This window comes from Oncorhynchus tshawytscha, linkage group LG06, assembly GCF_018296145.1.
Source record: "Oncorhynchus tshawytscha isolate Ot180627B linkage group LG06, Otsh_v2.0, whole genome shotgun sequence".
Classification (NCBI taxonomy): Eukaryota; Metazoa; Chordata; class Actinopteri; order Salmoniformes; family Salmonidae; genus Oncorhynchus; species Oncorhynchus tshawytscha.
In genome coordinates, this window is record NC_056434.1 from 63,072,283 (window position 1) to 63,090,626 (window position 18,344).

Sequence of the window (18,344 nt, forward strand, 5' to 3'; positions counted from 1 at the left end):
GCCTAGTTAAATAAAGGTTACACACACCACACTGACAAACAGTTATTTTGTTGCTATTTACGTAAGTCCACATTACCAGTAAAACATAATCAAAACCTATTTCTTTCACTTACATGCTGTGCTGTTTCATGTTCATTTGTTCAGTAGTTTCATTCTCAACCAGGATTTCTATGGAGCGCCGTTTGGGTCTTTGCGTGTCAAAAAAGTACACGTCAAATAACACAACATCTGTTTCAGTAGCTAACTATATAGCTAGGTGTCATCATGTAAAATAACCCTAATTTATGAGAGAGTTCTTATTTGATTAATGGTGGTCGGACCCATTTATGTGAAGCTAGCCACAATAAGGATTAGCCACAATAGTGGACTTTGCGGTTAGCCTTAAAAATAAAAGTGTGGCATAATTCTACTATTTGCATTACTGTCAATGACATACTTTTATTTTGAAGGCAAACTAAAAATTGTGCCTAAACCTTATTGTGGCTAGCTTCACAACACATAACCCGGTGCGGTCGAGCCTAACTAGCCAGATGAAGCTAGCTGTTTGGGCAACAGGGTTAAGTTGCTGACTATTTATTTTCATGAACTGATGTTCAATTTCAATAGGCGAACAACAAGTGGCAACCTAGATAATACTAATTCACAAGGATTCCTAAATCATTGTCTTTTTCACAAGGATTCCTAAATCATTGTCTTTTTCACAAGGATTCCTAAATCATAAATCAATACTTTTTTGTACAGCTTTGACAGTGCTACTGTATCTTTTTTGACACGCAAAGATCCAAACGGCGTTCCATAGTATGTTGACTGCTCGATCCACACAGCAGATATTGTGGGCTAGTTTAGGAATGCTGTGTTGCACGTATAGAGCAAAATTTTACGTGCCATCATTACGTCATGTACCTACGTTATATACAGTTGAAGTCGGAAGTTTACATACGCTGGAGGAAACAGGTACAAAAGTATCTATATCCACAGTAAAACGAGTCCTATATCGACATAACCTGAAAGGCCGCACAGCAAGGAAGAAGCCACTGCTCCAAAACCGCCATAAAAAAGCCAGACTACAGTTTGCAACTGCACATGGGGACAAAGATCATACTTTATGGAGAAATGTCCTCTGGTCTGATGAAACAAAAATAGTTTGGCCATAATGACCATCGTTATGTTTGGAGGAAAAAGGGGGAGGCTTGCAAGCCGAAGAACACTATCCCAAGCGTGAAGCACGGGGGTGGCAGCATCATGTTGTGGGGGTGCTTTGCTGCAGGAGGGACTGGTGCACGTCACAAAATAGATGGCATCATGAGGAAGGAACATTATGTGGATATATTGAAGCAACATTTCAAGAAATCAGTCAGGAAGTTAAAGCTTGGTCGCAAATGGGTCTTCCAAACGGACAATGACCACAAGCATACTTCCAAAGTTGTGGCAAAATGGCTTAAGGACAACAAAGTCAAGGTATAGGAGTGGCCTACACAAAGCCCTGACCTCAATCCTATAGAAAATGTGTGGGCAGAACTGAAGAAGTGTGTGCGAGCAAGGAGGCCTACAAACCTGACTCAGTTACACCAGCTCTGTCAGGAGGAATGGGCCAAAATTCACCAAACTTATTGTGAGAGGCTTGTGGAAGGCTACCCGAAACGTTTGACCCAAGTTAAATAATTTAAAAGCAATGCTACCAAATACTAATTGAGGTTATGTAAACTTCTAACCCACTGGGAATGCGATGAAAGAAATAAAAGCTGAAATAAGTCATTCTCTCTACTATTATTCTGACATTTCACATTCTTAAAATAAAGTGGTGATCCTAACTGACCTAAGACAGGGAATTTGTACTAGGATTAAATGTCAGGAATTGTGAAAACTGAGTTTAAATGTATTTGGGTAAGGTGTATGTAAACTTCCGACTTGAACGGTACACAGAAGTTGCTTACCAAGAAGACAGTGAATATTCAAAGTTACTGTTTTGACTTAAATCTGCTTGAAAATCTATGGCAAGACTTGAAAATTGATGTCTAGCTATGATTCCAAAAGTTTTGATAGAGCTTGAAGAACTTTGAAAAATAATAATGGGCACGTATTGCACAATCTAGGTGTGCAAAGCCTGAAACCTACCCAAGAAGAATCAATGCCAAAGGGGTTTCTAATATGCATTGACTCAGGGAGCTGAATACTTACGCAATGACTATATTTTTGTTTTTTCATTGTTATTAATAAAAAATATATATATTTTCCTATCACTTTGACAGAGTATTTTGTATAAACCGTTGACAAAAAAAGGACAATTAAATCAATATTAATCCCACTTTGTAACACAATCAAATGTGAACAAATCCAAGGGGTCTGAATACTTTCGCAAGGCACTGTATATAATATATATGCTACATACATCATGATCAGACTGAGGAACTGATCAATACTAGCAAAAGCACAATAAGCTATTCAACGTAGCGAGGCATTCAGGTATTAAGAGACAGCATAGAAGCCCATTCTCCCTGGCCTTCTGTGTTTATCTTCCTAGCTAAGGTCACATTTTATTTAGCATGCTGCTGTATTACCACTTAAGAGCACTGACAGGTAAAATATTGAAGAAGTTTAGCCTGGGAGGGGATGGATCTTTATTTATATATTTATTTACTTCATCTGGAAAACTTGCGGCTTGAGTAATGTTGCCAGCATGCAGGGAGCATGACAATGAGGAGCGGCCCTGACAGAAAAGTTCATCACTCGAAACAGGACCCCCCTCCCTTTACCCCTCCTTCTTCCCAGCCGTCTGCCGACACCACACTGATAAAGTTACAATAAAGAGGCACTGAAACAAAATCAATGATGAAGAGGGGAGAGAGGAGGGCTACAGGATGGAAGATACGCTACTGGATAAATAGGAGGTAGTGGAGAGGAGGGGGGCATGTCTCTGCACAGAATCCTGGTTCCCGGGAACATAGATCCGCCCCTGCCCACTCCCGCTCCCTCTACCTCCGCCGAGGAGCAAGACCCTGTGTCCCTTGACGCCACGACTCCCGGAAAAGGTAATCTTCCCAAATACTTATCAGGGCTCTCCATCGTCCCGGCCTGACAGCAGCGGGGATAATTAATTATACAATTTCGATGGGAATATCGACTAAACAAAACTATTAATCATAGCAAAAATCAATAGGCATGGACACATTCAATCATGTCCCGACCAATGATTACTCCTCTCAAAATATAATAATTATTTTTGAGAGGTGCCTCGAATTACATTTCTGTCAAGCCTAGTAGTTGATGAAGGACGCAATGGATTTATTTTTCCTCTGAGGAGGGGTGCAGGGGGAACATTTATCCTTTTGGAAAGGTAGTTTGTTTTATAAGGATCATAACACTGTGTGTTTAACTAGACTATGACCATCAGATTATCTCTGACGCCCCATTACGCCATTTATCTTGCCGAGCCCTGCAGGGGAGGGGGGAGAGGAAAGTGGGGGCATCCTGGGGCACAAACACACACCACATAAACACACACATACCGACACAGAGACACAGACATACAGCCCCACATACACTCACAGTATGTACAGCATACACACAAACAGACAGACTACTTGAAGAGTCCTATGTTTCACATGGATTATTGGCTATTATAATGACATGGTCATGAGGAGTCCTGATGTGTGTTACATTGGCTAACATGTGTCCAATTGCCTGTTATATAGTGTTTACATGTGTCCAATTGCACGAACACACACACATACACTCAGTGTATAGCTGTTTCTCAATAGGAGGTGTCAGGATAAGAAAATGTGGAAAATGGAAAACATTTAAAAGCATTTTTGCAACAGAAAAATAAAATAAAAAATAAAAAGTTCCACATCAGTGACTTTCACTTACTTGTTTCACAGTGAATTTTGGCCTCTGTCTAAAGACGACAACATGTAGTAAACGTTGCACATTCCTGTCACTTTGAATGTCCCAACTCCCATCTGAATGTCTTAAAGCACCTCAATAAACATTTTTATTGAATAAACCTTCCAAAGTTCTAAAACAACATCTATGTCTTACCAGGGCCCCATTGTTTTCCCGGAAAACGTCCTGGTTGATATAATTAAAAAGCTTCTTTTCAAGTTGAAGTACAACCTAAAAGGGGCAGAAGAGGGTAGGAGAATAGTGGACTGATTAATAGCGACCCTCATCTGAACCAGCACTTTATAATTAGAGCTTTAATTAATTGAATGAAGGGTAATGTGCTGTGGTGTTGGGAGCAGCATTCATTCTGTCTGAAGTGTTGAATACTATTATTCCACCTGTTCACTTATGCCGGATTCTCACTATAGGGCCGAACCGAGCAAAGCCGGCTGGCCTTGTTATTCATACACCATAGTTGCTGGAAAGGACAATGTGAAATGAAAATATCCTCAACCGTGTCATGTCGGGTTAGGGTCAGCTCTATAGCGTGTATCAGGCATTAGGATGGCCTGTAGATTCATGGGAAAGTTTGTGTGAAAGAGTCATTTCTTTCTTTATAAAGGGCACATTACAAATAAGCTATTCCGTGTTCAGGTGAGGTGACGTACATTAGTAATTCTGATAAAACGTGAAAAATGTCAGGTATTGTGTGTACACAGTGCATTTACATCTTCTTATGAACCAATATCAATGCTGTAGCATACCTTGCGATCGTTCTCTGATTCTCTGAATATTAGCTTCTCGACTTCATTGGTGTCACCTACTCTGACCGTCTGCATGGTGGCAGTGGAACACAGACTCTGTAGAAGGAAGGGGGGGGGGATTAGTGCCAGTATTCCCTACATCTCATAGGATGGAACTGTATATCATACCGTGGACAAAACAAATGTAACCATGTATCGTATGGTGTCAAAGGGTAAAACACAGGATCTCTCTCTGCGTGTGTGTGTACAGAGGGCTATACCGTATCATTACTAAGTCCACAGTCCACACACACAACACATGAACACCACTATGCATTAGAAGGATTTTTGAAGAACCCCCCCCAAAAAAATTCCCATCTTACTGTCCCCTCTTTATTCTGTGCTATGTCTTGACCCTGTGGACCGTGTGCATGGTTAAATTCCCCTTTGTGGACTCCTTTAACAATTAGTTAAACATTCAACCATCTGTGTTTGAAGACAGTTGAATGAGGTAATCCTTCAACCAGTGGTTCCCATACCACACTGCAGGGACAGCGGTCTGATTGAAATTCAAAGCACAGATTAGTTAATCAGGTCAAGCCAATATAACGGGCAGAAAAAGGGCCTTTAGACGGAAATGTCACAAATCAGTCCTGCTTGCCCAAAATGGCACACCAGATTAGAACAAACACCCAGCAGTAAGTGAAAGTGGAACAACCCTCCCCAGTTCCCCCCTAAAGCTGGTTTCTAAAGCCCTAACAAATCGCTCCATCTTTCACTCATTTAGGCCCTCCAAATGCAGGGTCAATATGGTCCCCTGCCATCCAAATGCTAATGCGCTTAAGTGTGCTTAAGCAGCTTTGTGCAATGAATAGGCCAAAGAAGGAGCTGGAGAAGGGCAAGGCATATATACTTTCCCTGTCAAAAAGTCATTGTAGCCACACCAGCAAGAGATAATCCGAAACATTTCATTTTTCATCCACTTCTACGATTATTACGAAAAACGCAAAATTGGCGACTTTTGACGTTCTTTATCGTTTAAGTGTTTTTTTTTTAGAACGACTTCACAACTTATCGAAATTGAGCAAATCAGAAAACAAAACGCAGCCATGAGGACAGTTGAACAAGATAAAAAAATAGAACATGTTAATAAGTTATCTTATTCAAATGAGCCTTTCAAGTTAGTGAATTGGTAGCAGCGTTGGGCCCTCTTGTTCTTCCCAACCGAAGCCCTTCTGTCAGCTTTGCAAATCCAAAACCCAGCCAAGCAGAAATCCCTGGCCACTTCAGAGCCAGCAGCACTGCCAGAAACCCACACAGCTTATTGGACAAAACCCCCCCAGATATTTCAAGAACAGAAATGGCCTCTCCATTCATGTTCAAATGATTTCTGTAATCCAGTAAGCGTTGGCCTCGACCAAGAAATCTGTTATTTGTGCACAAGGATCAATGTTGCTTCACTATACCTGAATATGTCCCCGTCACAAGTCAAAAGCATACCTGCGCAAGCAAGCACACAGTTGTTTATGTTAATTTCTTCTAAGAGCCTAGAAGCTCATTGGTCCACAATGATGCAGCTTTTCTGTGTCACACCCTTTGCCAACTGTTTCTGACTCTGAACTGAAAGCTCAACAAGAAAAAACGACAATGACACAGTGTCATGTATTGTGGGGAAATTATTTCACTTGGTCTACATTTTAGTGAAACTATACAATTTCAGGGAAAACCAGTCAATCTGAGTGTACTAATTTTTGAGAATCAACTCAGTTTTTCAGAATAGCGTGCCTACTTTACAAATCTGGGTCCTCTACACACCCAGCAGTATGGTGGTGGTCTGTCCTCACAGTTGTTCAGGTTAAGCAGTTCGGTGGCCAGGCCTGACATGTGATTGATTCATTCATGTGTTCATTGACTAAGACTGATCAGTGTGTCATGGGAGTCAGAGGCGGCTGATTGCACGCCATTGATCACAGTGCGTTCCTGTCGTCCGGGGATGCCTCCGTGAAAAACAACCTCCCCCTCCTCGTCCCTCTAAAACTCCATCACCACATCCCTTGTATAATTCAGCCCGGCCCACCAACCCGTCGTCCATGCAGGGACCTTCGTCATGAGATACCCCCCTAACCTAACAAAGAGGCAGGGTAAATGAGAACCCCATCATGCCACTGCTTAAGTCTTCTAGATCCGTGCAGGACGGGACTGCCAAGAGAGCCCAGGTGCTTTCTCAGACGTAAGAGGAAATTATATATATTTTTTAAATCCTTGAGTGAAAAAACAAGGACAGATGTTGACCAAAAATTAACCCAAGCTCACCACCGCTAACTGTGGATCTGCTATAGAGGCACCCTGGGTAATGTGACCGCTTGGGTAGCGGGCGTGGGAGGCGAGAGGAAGCGGGCTCCTGGACAGAGCTTTCTCTTTAAGTAGGGCCAGTGGGTCTTATTGACCCCCCCCAAATGATATTAACATAACACATTACATCTAAACAAGCTCTTATTGACCCCCCCCCCAAATGATATTAACATTACACATTACATCGAAACACGCTCTTATTGACCCCCAAATGATATTAACATTACACATTACATCGAAACACGCTCTTATTGACCCCCCAAATGATATTAACATTACATCTAAACACGCTCTCACTGACCCCCAAATGATATTAACATAACACATTACATCTAAACATGCTCTCATTGACCCCCAAATGATATTAACATAACACATTACATCTAAACATGCTCTCATTGACCCCCAAATGATATTAACATAACACATTACATCTAAACATGCTCTCATTGACCCCCAAATGATATTAACATAACACATTACATCTAAACATGCTCTCATTGACCCCCAAATGATATTAACATAACACATTACATCTAAACATGCTCTCATTGACCCCCAAATGATATTAACATAACACATTACATCTAAACATGCTCTCATTGACCCCCAAATGATATTAACATAACACATTACATCTAAACATGCTCTCATTGACCCCCCAAATGATATTAACATAACACATTACATCTAAACATGCTCTCATTGACCCCCCAAATGATATTAACATAACACATTACATCTAAACATGCTCTCATTGACCCCCAAATGATATTAACATAACACATTACATCTAAACATGCTCTCATTGACCCCCAAATGATATTAACATAACACATTACATCTAAACATGCTCTCATTGACCCCCCCAAATGATATTAACATAACACATTACATCTAAACATGCTCTCATTGACCCCCAAATGATATTAACATAACACATTACATCTAAACATGCTCTCATTGACCCCCAAATGATATTAACATAACACATTACATCTAAACATGCTCTCATTGACCCCCAAATGATATTAACATAACACATTACATCTAAACATGCTCTCATTGACCCCCAAATGATATTAACATAACACATTACATCTAAACATGCTCTCATTGACCCCCAAATGATATTAACATAACACATTACATCTAAACATGCTCTCATTGACCCCCCCAAATGATATTAACATAACACATTACATCTAAACATGCTCTCATTGACCCCCCAAATGATATTAACATAACACATTTGAGTTGAACAATTGGCTTTTCATTTGGTACATGAGGATAAGAGGGAGAAGAAGAAGAAAACACAGGACAGCTGTCAGGAATGAGAAGTTTGGAAGGAAAACAAATATGTAGAGTTGTCCAGAGGGATGTCTTCACTGCTTCGGGAACGCCAATAGTCTCTCTAACAGCCCATACAAAGAGAACCCCCGGCCCGGCAAAAGCTTTGCATTGTGGGTCTCGGGTCAACACAGGAGACGGGGGGGGCCTGTTTGTCGAGGAGTTAGAGGAGAGGTTGCCCCTGTGCATCTTGGGGGATGGCGGTTGCTTTGCGCTTCAAATGGAATAATCTCATTGGTGTGGGAGAGGCTACACGGATACGCCTGGTGCCTAAATTGATGACGTATGTCGTGCAGCTGAGAGTTGAGTGGAGACAAACAGATTCGGTTCAGTCAGCCATCCTGATGGGCCCTTTCCAGGTAGCTAGTTTATGCTTGCGGCTAGAAACTTCAGCGAGAATTTGAAACTTGTCTGCTGAAGTTGGGACTTGGGAGAGTATAAGGCTGCTATCCTACTCAAAATAAAATAAAGTAGGATGGAACAAATTGGCCCCGTTTTCATTCCCAGCGGCGACATGCGATATAGCTGCCCAGTGGGAAGCAGCTCAAGTTGGCAAGCACCTCGATACAACACCGTTGCACTGGTCATTCGTACCGGCTTGTCATTATGTTAGCTAATTGGCATGTCACGGTGACATCCAGATGGTAACCAATACTACAAGTTAATTCTCCCTCGCCCATCTAAATGTCCCTTTATTTTACAAGTTTTAACTAGAGCCATGCTGTGGTTGTTGCCAGCTAGCCAGCATAAACTAGCTAGCTGGGAAGGGCTCAACAGGACGACTGACTGAACTGAATCCATTAGTCTCTACAAGACTCTCAGCTGCACAACCTACGTCATCAATTTGGGCACCAGGTGTGTCCGTATAGCCTTTCCCCATCAGTGTCCGAGAAGAAAACGGGCGGTGAAAAGACCTCTCTACTCCAGCTGCTCTCTTTAGAGACAAGGTTAAAGCAATCTGTCCCACTTCAAAGCACCGACTGCCTTTCCCCTTCTGCTACTGATCCAGCCACGCAAACAGATGGAGAAGCTTGGCTGAGCCCAACGCAAACACAACACTGACACAACCAACAAAACCATGACACAACCCCCATTCATTCAACCTGGCCACAAGCCAACCGGCACACCAATCTCACACCTAAGAAAACCAACTGTACTCAAAACCAGTATCCCCTCTTGCCCTGATATAACTTCCTTTCAGCACATCCCATTTATTTATTTTTTTTATTTTTATTTCACCTTTATTTAACCAGGTAGGCTAGTTGAGAACAAGTTCTCATTTGCAACTGCGACCTGGCCAAGATAAAGCATAGCAGTGTGAGCAGACAACACAGAGTTACACATGGAATAAACAATTAACAAGTCAATAACACAGTAGAAAACAAAGGGGGGACTCTATATACAATGTGTGCAAAAGGCATGAGGAGGTAGGCGAATAATTACAATTTTGCAGATTAACACTGGAGTGATAAATGATCAGATGGTCATGTACAGGTAGAGATATTGGTGTGCAAAAGAGCAGAAAAGTAAATAAATAAAAACAGTATGGGGATGAGGTAGGTGAAAATGGGTGGGCTATTTACCAATAGACTATGTACAGCTGCAGCGATCGGTTAGCTGCTCAGATAGCTGATGTTTGAAGTTGGTGAGGGAGATAAAAGTCTCCAACTTCAGCGATTTTTGCAATTCGTTCCAGTCACAGGCAGCAGAGTACTGGAACGAAAGGCGGCCAAATGAGGTGTTGGCTTTAGGGATGATCAGTGAGATACACCTGCTGGAGCGTGTGCTACGGATGGGTGTTGCCATCGTGACCAGTGAACTGAGATAAGGCGGAGCTTTACCTAGCATGGACTTGTAGATGACCTGGAGCCAGTGGGTCTGGCGACGAATATGTAACGAGGGCCAGCCGACTAGAGCATACAAGTCGCAGTGGTGGGTGGTATAAGGTGCTTTAGTGACAAAACGGATGGCACTGTGATAGACTGCATCCAGTTTGCTGAGTAGAGTGTTGGAAGCCATTTTGTAGATGACATCGCCGAAGTCGAGGATCGGAAGGATAGTCAGTTTTACTAGGGTAAGCTTGGCGGCGTGAGTGAAGGAGGCTTTGTTGCGGAATAGAAAGCCGACTCTTGATTTGATTTTCGATTGGAGATGTTTGATATGAGTCTGGAAGGAGAGTTTGCAGTCTAGCCAGACACCTAGGTACTTATAGATGTCCACATATTCAAGGTCGGAACCATCCAGGGTGGTGATGCTAGTCGGGCATGCGGGTGCAGGCAGCGATCGGTTGAAAAGCATGCATTTGGTTTTACTAGCATTTAAGAGCAGTTGGAGGCCACGGAAGGAGTGTTGTATGGCATTGAAGCTTGTTTGGAGGTTAGATAGCACAGTGTCCAATGACGGGCCGAAAGTATATAGAATGGTGTCGTCTGCGTAGAGGTGGATCAGGGAATCGGATCGGACCATACAAAGCGTACACATACATAACACATTTCTGTGCCTGCGATATGGCAGTGTTCCCCAAACCGCAATCGACTAAACCACAGAAAATCCACAGATCTATTGCAGTACTAGCACACCTGATTTAATTGGTCAACTAATCACCATGCCCTTCATTGAATTGTATCTGAGGTCATACATTTCCTCTCCACCAGGCCCCAGTCCATGGCTTGTCAGGTTCCAGGGGTCCATGGGTGTGGCAGTGTGCCAGGTGACTGCCCTGGCATGGCAATGGGGCAGGGGTGGCTTCATGGGATTTACGCCACAGAACCTGGGCAGGGGCTCCGCTTACATCACTCAACCTAGCCACTGGGTGATTCCCATCTAGAGTTGCAAAGATACCGATAATTTACTTTTGGTAAAGTAATTTAGGTAATTAACAGAAAAAATCTAGAGCAATCTATCGTAACTTTGGTAATTTACACTTCAGTAATTTAAAAAAAAGTATTCACATTGCATAAGTATCTATTTATTACATATGTGTCCATATTGTCCCATGGTTCAATAGCCATATAGTTCAATAGCCTAATTAATGAAAAAAGCATCTAATCAACAATGGCATTATTTTCAATGAACTCCGCAACTCTTCCAACTAACTACTTTTTCATAACTTCCACCAGTTTGACGCCAAAACATTGACAACAAATATGTAGACATATTCAAATAAATATGTTTGTAAAAAAAAATATATATAAAAGGATATTTCATGCTGAAACCCTCATATTAAACACCAATGGTATTCACTAAGTTGATGGTTTATATTTAGGATAATGTTTTACAGCTTTGTCATTTTATGTTTTAAATCATCTTATTCAATTATTACATATATTTTCAATGTGATAAGGCCACATAGAGGGCCAGACATTATTTCAGAAACCTGTGATAGTCTGAAGGACCCAAAAGTGCCACTAAATGTCTTGGGATATATTACAGAAAATCCTTGAAAGAACTTCAAAAGGTTTCCACTAACACAGCCTCCCTTTGGAACCCTAATCCTATCAAATCATTTCACATGCTTATTGTTCACTCTCCCGTCACCGACATTCCACCCCAAAAATAACCCATTGAGTGTGTTTAGAGCTTCGGCGATTAAATCTCTATTTTTGATGAGGGAGACGGGACAGGGAGTTGGAGTATGACCCCTGGGCCGCCGTTACTTAAAGAGATCACTCTCCATTACGCCAAGGGGGGACAGGGCAGGGCTGGCCTTTGTGTCACCAGGGGCGGTGGCATTGTCACGGCGTGCCATTATTTTCTCACCGCTGCGCGAGGGGACTTGCCAACCCGCTCGAGTGGTGCCAGTGGCTGGCAGGTTTAGCTTAGTGCTCTCCTCCTCTCTTCTCTCCTCCTCCCCTCATCAGTCTGCCCTGCATGCATGATTGAGACATCTTCCCAAACGATGATGCGCCCGGATCCAAAGTGGGCAAAAACAGATATACCCTCTCCTCCCGACTCGCCACCCAGTACCCAGGGAGCCTCTAAATCAGGGCTGACCCCCACCCCACCACTCCACCTGACCTGCCTGGAGTTCAACCAGAGAGCTCCACACTCCCTCCCTCCGGGTTGCTCATTAATCCCACTAAAACATAGTGGATTCACCAATGCCATGGATGAAGAACTAGGAGGGGGATTTAACATGGGGAGGGGGGGGTAGTCACAGATCTTTTTCAGTATTCATGAAGCGTCTCAGTAGGAGTAGAAGGATCAGGAGGATCAGTTTAGCCTTTTAGACCATAATGGCTAAGATAACATGGACAGGACAGGGGGACTTGATCAGAGACCAGCACTCCTTCCCTGAGACTCTTTATTATGGGTCCTGACTGTGGCTTTACCCTGCTACCCTCCCTGTTACCCTATTTCTGACCCAGACTCACACCAGGTTAGAGGTTAGTCAGGACCATGCATCAACGTCTTTCTGGTCGGAAGAATGGTGGACCCTTCTCACTGCCTTGCCTTAACATCCCCCACCACAGACACTGATACCCACATACACAGACACACACAAACACTTGCATGGCTTCCCATGAGCCCCAGAGTGTGAGAGCTGAAGTTCTGTGAGATAGCAGGCCACACTGGGGGGGTCTCCTAGTGTGAAACGCCCCATCTCAAATGAGGCGGGGTAAAAGGGGCGCGCGAGGTAACGATAATGTGCACTATTTATCTTGTGCATTATAACATCTGGGAAACTTCTCTAAAACAATAGGTGGCATTGGGAGGGGTGCCATTATTGCCCCTGTGCTAACTTCAGGGCCCTGTCGAATGTATTTGTCCTTTCTGAAGCATAATGGACAGGCCACAAATCATTCAGGACAACATGATGCTGGGGTGGGGGTGAATGTGTGTGTGTGCGCATGAGTGTGTTTTGCCCCCTGGTATATAACGTCTCTGCTCACCCATTCTCCAGGGCCCTGCCGGACAAATTGCCCTGCATGGTTGTTTTTAAGAGGCAATGCAGAGCATAGAGAAAGGGACAGGGCTGAAACACAGGGAACAGACCCATAAAAATTCATCACTTTGACCCCGCCGACCTCACCCTGCTGGGGGTTCCAGAGTAGACACACCCAGCTGAGCTGGGAGCATGCACACAGGCAGTTGCCCCCCCATCACACACAAATAGCTAAATATCCAACTTTACCAAACTTTCACACATACACATACATACATGTTAAGGCAAAGAACCAGACAAAAGCTCCTAATCACACACACATTTTACCAACACAATGTCCGAAGAAAGACTTCTCAACGGGAAAAGGCCACCAGATGCTTCATTGTGTGTGTGTATGAAGTAGTGGCAGTAAAGGAGGTTCGGCACTCCTCAGCGTATTAGGCAAAGTAAGAGGAGTCATTGTCTCAGGCCAGGCTCCTGCCACATTACTGCCACCTGTACAAAGAGAGCCTAATGAAAGATTTAATCTGAAAACCCTGGCCAGCCCACCTCCTCTCTGACACTAAGTCAGCAGTTTGAAACCAATCCCGGCAGATGTCCACAAGACTGTTTAACGCACATAAGTTACTCTCCTACAGTCAAACGCTTCAACAGCTGGCCTTTCTTACTGGGATAACGCTTGATTTGAATGTTGCTCGATGCAAGTTTTGGTTCCAAACAGACCATAAACAGCAGAGTGGACATCAACGTTTGTGCAATGAATACTTTTTAACATCTCAGAAGAAAAAATATCCTCCCAATGAAAAACAATTGAAAAAAAAAAACCTGATGATTAACCCTGTGGTACAACGTAAAAACCCTACACAACGATGCAGCTTTGTGGCCATTACAGATCCTATATACTTACTAAGCATTATTGGGAGTTGTACTTACTCACATACAGTGTCTGTCTTCAGAAAGTGTTCACACCCCTTGTCTTATTCCACATGTTGTTCTGTTATAGCCTGAATTTAAAATGGATACAATACCCCATAATGACAAAGTGAAAACATGTTTTTAGAAATGTTTGCAAACGAATTGAACATTTAATACAGAAATAACTCGTCAACATAAGTATTTACACCCCTGAGTCAATACATGTTAGAAACACCTTTGACGGTGATTACAGCTGTGAGTCCTATTTACACGTTCTTTTTTTTAAATTCTTCAAGCTCCGTCAAGTTGGTTGTTGATCATTACTAGACAGCCATTTTCAAGTCTTTCTGTAGATCTTCAAGAAAGGCCCTCAGGAATTGGTCTGTGGCGGTCATAACATTTTGTCAGATGGTAATTGTCATGCAAATAACTGCTGGTCTCATGATAATTGACCGTTAATCAAGATAAACACATTTAGCATCTCCTGGCTTTCACGCATAGCCTACAAGCCACTGATGCAGACTTTTGGAACATCTACATATTAAAAAGTCTAATGAAACCATGTAATATAACCTACACCTTCGCAATAAATCCATTATTTATTTTAGACAGGTCTGAAGAAGCATGATATGAAGAAAATGCTATTCTGATCTTCTGAAATGGACTACATACTCTGAGTTGTCCTTACGTTAGGCCCTGATCTGGCTATGCCATATGGCTGTGGGCTACACTAGTTCATTTAGCAGACAACAGTTGCTTGGAATTCCGTGGCATTATTTTATAGTTTGAAGAATACAATTGAACATGAATAAAATACACTGGATATTTTCTCCAAACGATTTGAGGGAGTTCGCACATGCGGCTATTCTGTGTTGAGCAGTTAAAATAAACAGGTACAACTACAGTAATATGTTAATTATTTATACAATTTTAGTTGTGATACAAACATTAGGCTATATGTTTAGCTGTTTTATACATTCTAAGGCTGCATGAAAGGGCATGAGCTCTACTCTGTTTCTTTTGCAGGCTGCACACACTTCAGTCTCTCACAATTTGACAAGCACTTGATAATATTCTCACCCATCATACTACTCTCAATTGAATCTGGTCTTTACATATAGCCTACTAATACAGTGCATGTGTGTGGATTTAAAAAAATATTTTTTTAGATCATATTTTTATTCACAATGAATGAAAGATCAAATATAAAGACATTGTCCCCCCCCTCCAGAATGCCTCCAAACACATAAAAAAAGGGAAAGTCATTGAGTTACATGTTAGAAAACCAAAAAGTATACACCAATGTTACTTCAACACAAGAAAGCATGTAATAGCCTAACAATTGCAGGTGATTAGGTGTTCTTATAGGCCTATATAGCAGTAATATCAAGGGGTCTGGGCCAAGAGTCGTTCTGCACCTGAACAAGGCAGTTAACCCACTGTTCCAAGGCCGTCATTGAAAATAAGAATTTGTTCTTAACTGACTTGCCTAGTTAAATAAAGGTTTTAAAAAAAGAAGGAAAAAAAAGAGTACTAATCTGGAAGAAGCGTTTGGAGCTGTTCAGAATAGGATAATCGTCGGGTCCCAGGTGGAATAAAATGAGTTGGTTGACTCTTGAATAGTATACTTCATTTTTTTTCTAATTTTAGGAAGAGCATCCGATCTTTGAGCCAAAGAGAGGCTAAGGGAGGATTGATAGATTTCCAATCCAATAAAATCCTTCTGCGAGCTAACAGAGATGCAAAGGCAATGGCATCTAGCGGTCTATTTGTCAGAGAAGGATTGTTGTTTGGCACCACAAAAACAGCCATTTCTGCACTAGGCTGCAACTTTATATCAAATGCTTCAAAAAGGGTTTGAAATATAGTGGACCAATAATCTGCCAGATGGGGACAGGACCAGAACATGTGGGTCAACTCCGCCAAGGAGCTTTAAGACCTGTCACATGTACCATCAATATTTGAGTAGAATTTGGACAATTTGGCATGAATGAAATGGATACGGTTAAGTACCTTAAACTGTATCAGGCTGAGCCGGGCACAAGAGGAGCTTCCATTTACCCGAAGTAAGGCACCATTCATCAGTGATCTCTCCACCAAGATCCTTTCCCCACTCAGATCGGATTCTATTGAGTGACAGGTTATCAAGGGACATGATTATCTAAATAATATGGGATACGAGTCCCTTTAGTTGAAAAGGTGTTTTCAAAAGATCATCCAGACCCGATTCGCTTGATAGAATTGGAAAGGTGGGGCTTTAAGTGTGAATAAACCGGCAGATTTGGAAATATCTAAATAAACTTGAAAGTGGTAGATCAAATTTGATAGTGAGGTCTTCGAAATTGGCAAAGGTGCCATCAGTATAACAGTCATTAAACTTAGCAATGCCATTCCTCTGCCACAGCCTGGAAGCTGAATCCAGTTTGCCTGGAAGGACGAGGCGATTATTACATATAGGACCTCGAATAGTTAGATCACAGAATTTAAAATGCTGATGGAATCGAGTCCAAATTTGAAGAGTATTGACAACAATTGGATGTAAAGCGTGAAGCTGACAGAGGGAGATGGGCAGTGACTAAGGCTGGCAAAGAGGAAGAGAAACAGGAGTTGGCTTCTGTTTGACAGCAGTCGTTTCTGGGGTGCGAAGCCAGTAAGCAATCTTTTGTATATTCGCTGCCCAGTAATAATACATACAGTTAGAAAGGGCTAGTCCTCTGTGGGTTCTCTCTGGAGGAATGCTTTAGGTATTCCTGGACTCCCACTGCCCCATATTTTTATTTATTTAAGCTTATGCACTAAAGTGAAAAAAGACTTTGGTAAAAAAAAAAGAAAAAGAGGGAGACATTGGAACAAACACAGAAATCTGGGTAATACACTCATCTTGACACAATTCACTTTAACCAGCTAAAGTCAGATGGAGAATACTCCATCTCTGAAAGTCCAATTTAAATTTGCTAATCAGAAGAATATAGTTCCCATCATGGAGGGAAGACAAGGTACGGGTGATATTGATCCCTACATATTTAAAGCCAGACTAGGACATAGGAAATGGAATAGTATCCCGTGGAATTTGTGATGCTATTTCATTAAATGGGAAAATATTCACCTTGAGAGATTCAATTTATAACATGAAAACACACCAAACCTACACAGTAGGTCCACTACCTCAGGGTCACATGCTTCAGGGTCTGAGATATATAAAAGCAAGTCATGTGGATACAAGGAAACTTTGTGTTCCAGTACCCATCTGAAGGTACCATGTATTGAGCGTGTGACCATTAGCATAATAGAAAGGGGATCTATCGCCAGGGCAAATAACAGAGGGGACATTGGAAAATCCCTGGCATGTGGCCCTTGATAATAGGAAATACTGTGAATGAAGTTTGTTTGTAAGTACTGATGCCTTGGGTGATAAGTACAACAGTTGAACCCAGGAAATGAAGTCTGCACCAAATCCACATTTTCCCAGTAAAAGAGAATAAATATTCCCATTCTACCCTGTCAAATGCCTTCTCCGCATCTAAAGAGATAATCTACTTCAGGCACGTCCGAAGATGCAGAAGAGTGTATGACATTAAGCAGATGTTGAATGTTAGAAAAGGAGTGGCAACCCTTAATAAACCATGTCTGATCCGTTGATATGATGTCTGTCATAGAGGATTCAATTAGAGGTTTAAAAAAAAATTGCGAAATTGCTTGCATCTGCATTTAAACGTGAGATCGGTCCGTATGAGCCACACTCCGGTGCATCTTTGATGAGTTTGAAAATAAAGTGTGATCGACGTCTGTCAGGGTTTGGGGTAAAACAGGGTTTGAATGGGCCAACACTGGGTGGATCACACAATTCAAGTCACCTCCAAAAACTAAATGGTGTGAGTTTAGATTGGGAGGCAAAGAGTTACGCTTGTTAATAACATCATCCCAATTGGGAGCGTAAACATTTATAAGCAAAACAGAAGTGTGAAAGAGAGAACCGGATACCATAACAAAAGGCCTGTGGAATTATTTTTGATTAAGAATAGTCCACACACACACACATTTAAAAAAAAAAATCCATAGCATGCACTCGAACAGCGAATGGAGGTTACATGCGGTTACATTTGTAATATGTAAGCATATTGGCACGTCCATAAGGCTAGGGGAAGTCAAAATTACTACTCATGTCTATACAGAAATACATCAATAGGGTACATAGGGTATGCATATGCATGGTAGTA

The 18,344-nt window shown here is 42.0% G+C and overlaps 1 protein-coding gene across 4 annotated transcripts in view; it reads right to left on the bottom strand.

Moving 5' to 3' along the window:
- Positions 1 to 18,344, bottom strand: part of LOC112252846 (inositol polyphosphate-5-phosphatase A) — a 277,551-nt gene that overhangs the window by 31,672 nt on the left and 227,535 nt on the right. For all 4 annotated transcript variants that reach the window (XM_024424512.2, XM_024424511.2, XM_042323491.1 and 1 more), the window contains exons 10-11: positions 4,647 to 4,742; positions 4,039 to 4,113 (exon numbers count right to left, since the gene is read on the bottom strand). In XM_024424512.2, the coding sequence (XP_024280280.1) occupies positions 4,039 to 4,113; positions 4,647 to 4,742 (171 nt within the window). The remainder of the gene's footprint in view (positions 1 to 4,038; positions 4,114 to 4,646; positions 4,743 to 18,344) is intronic.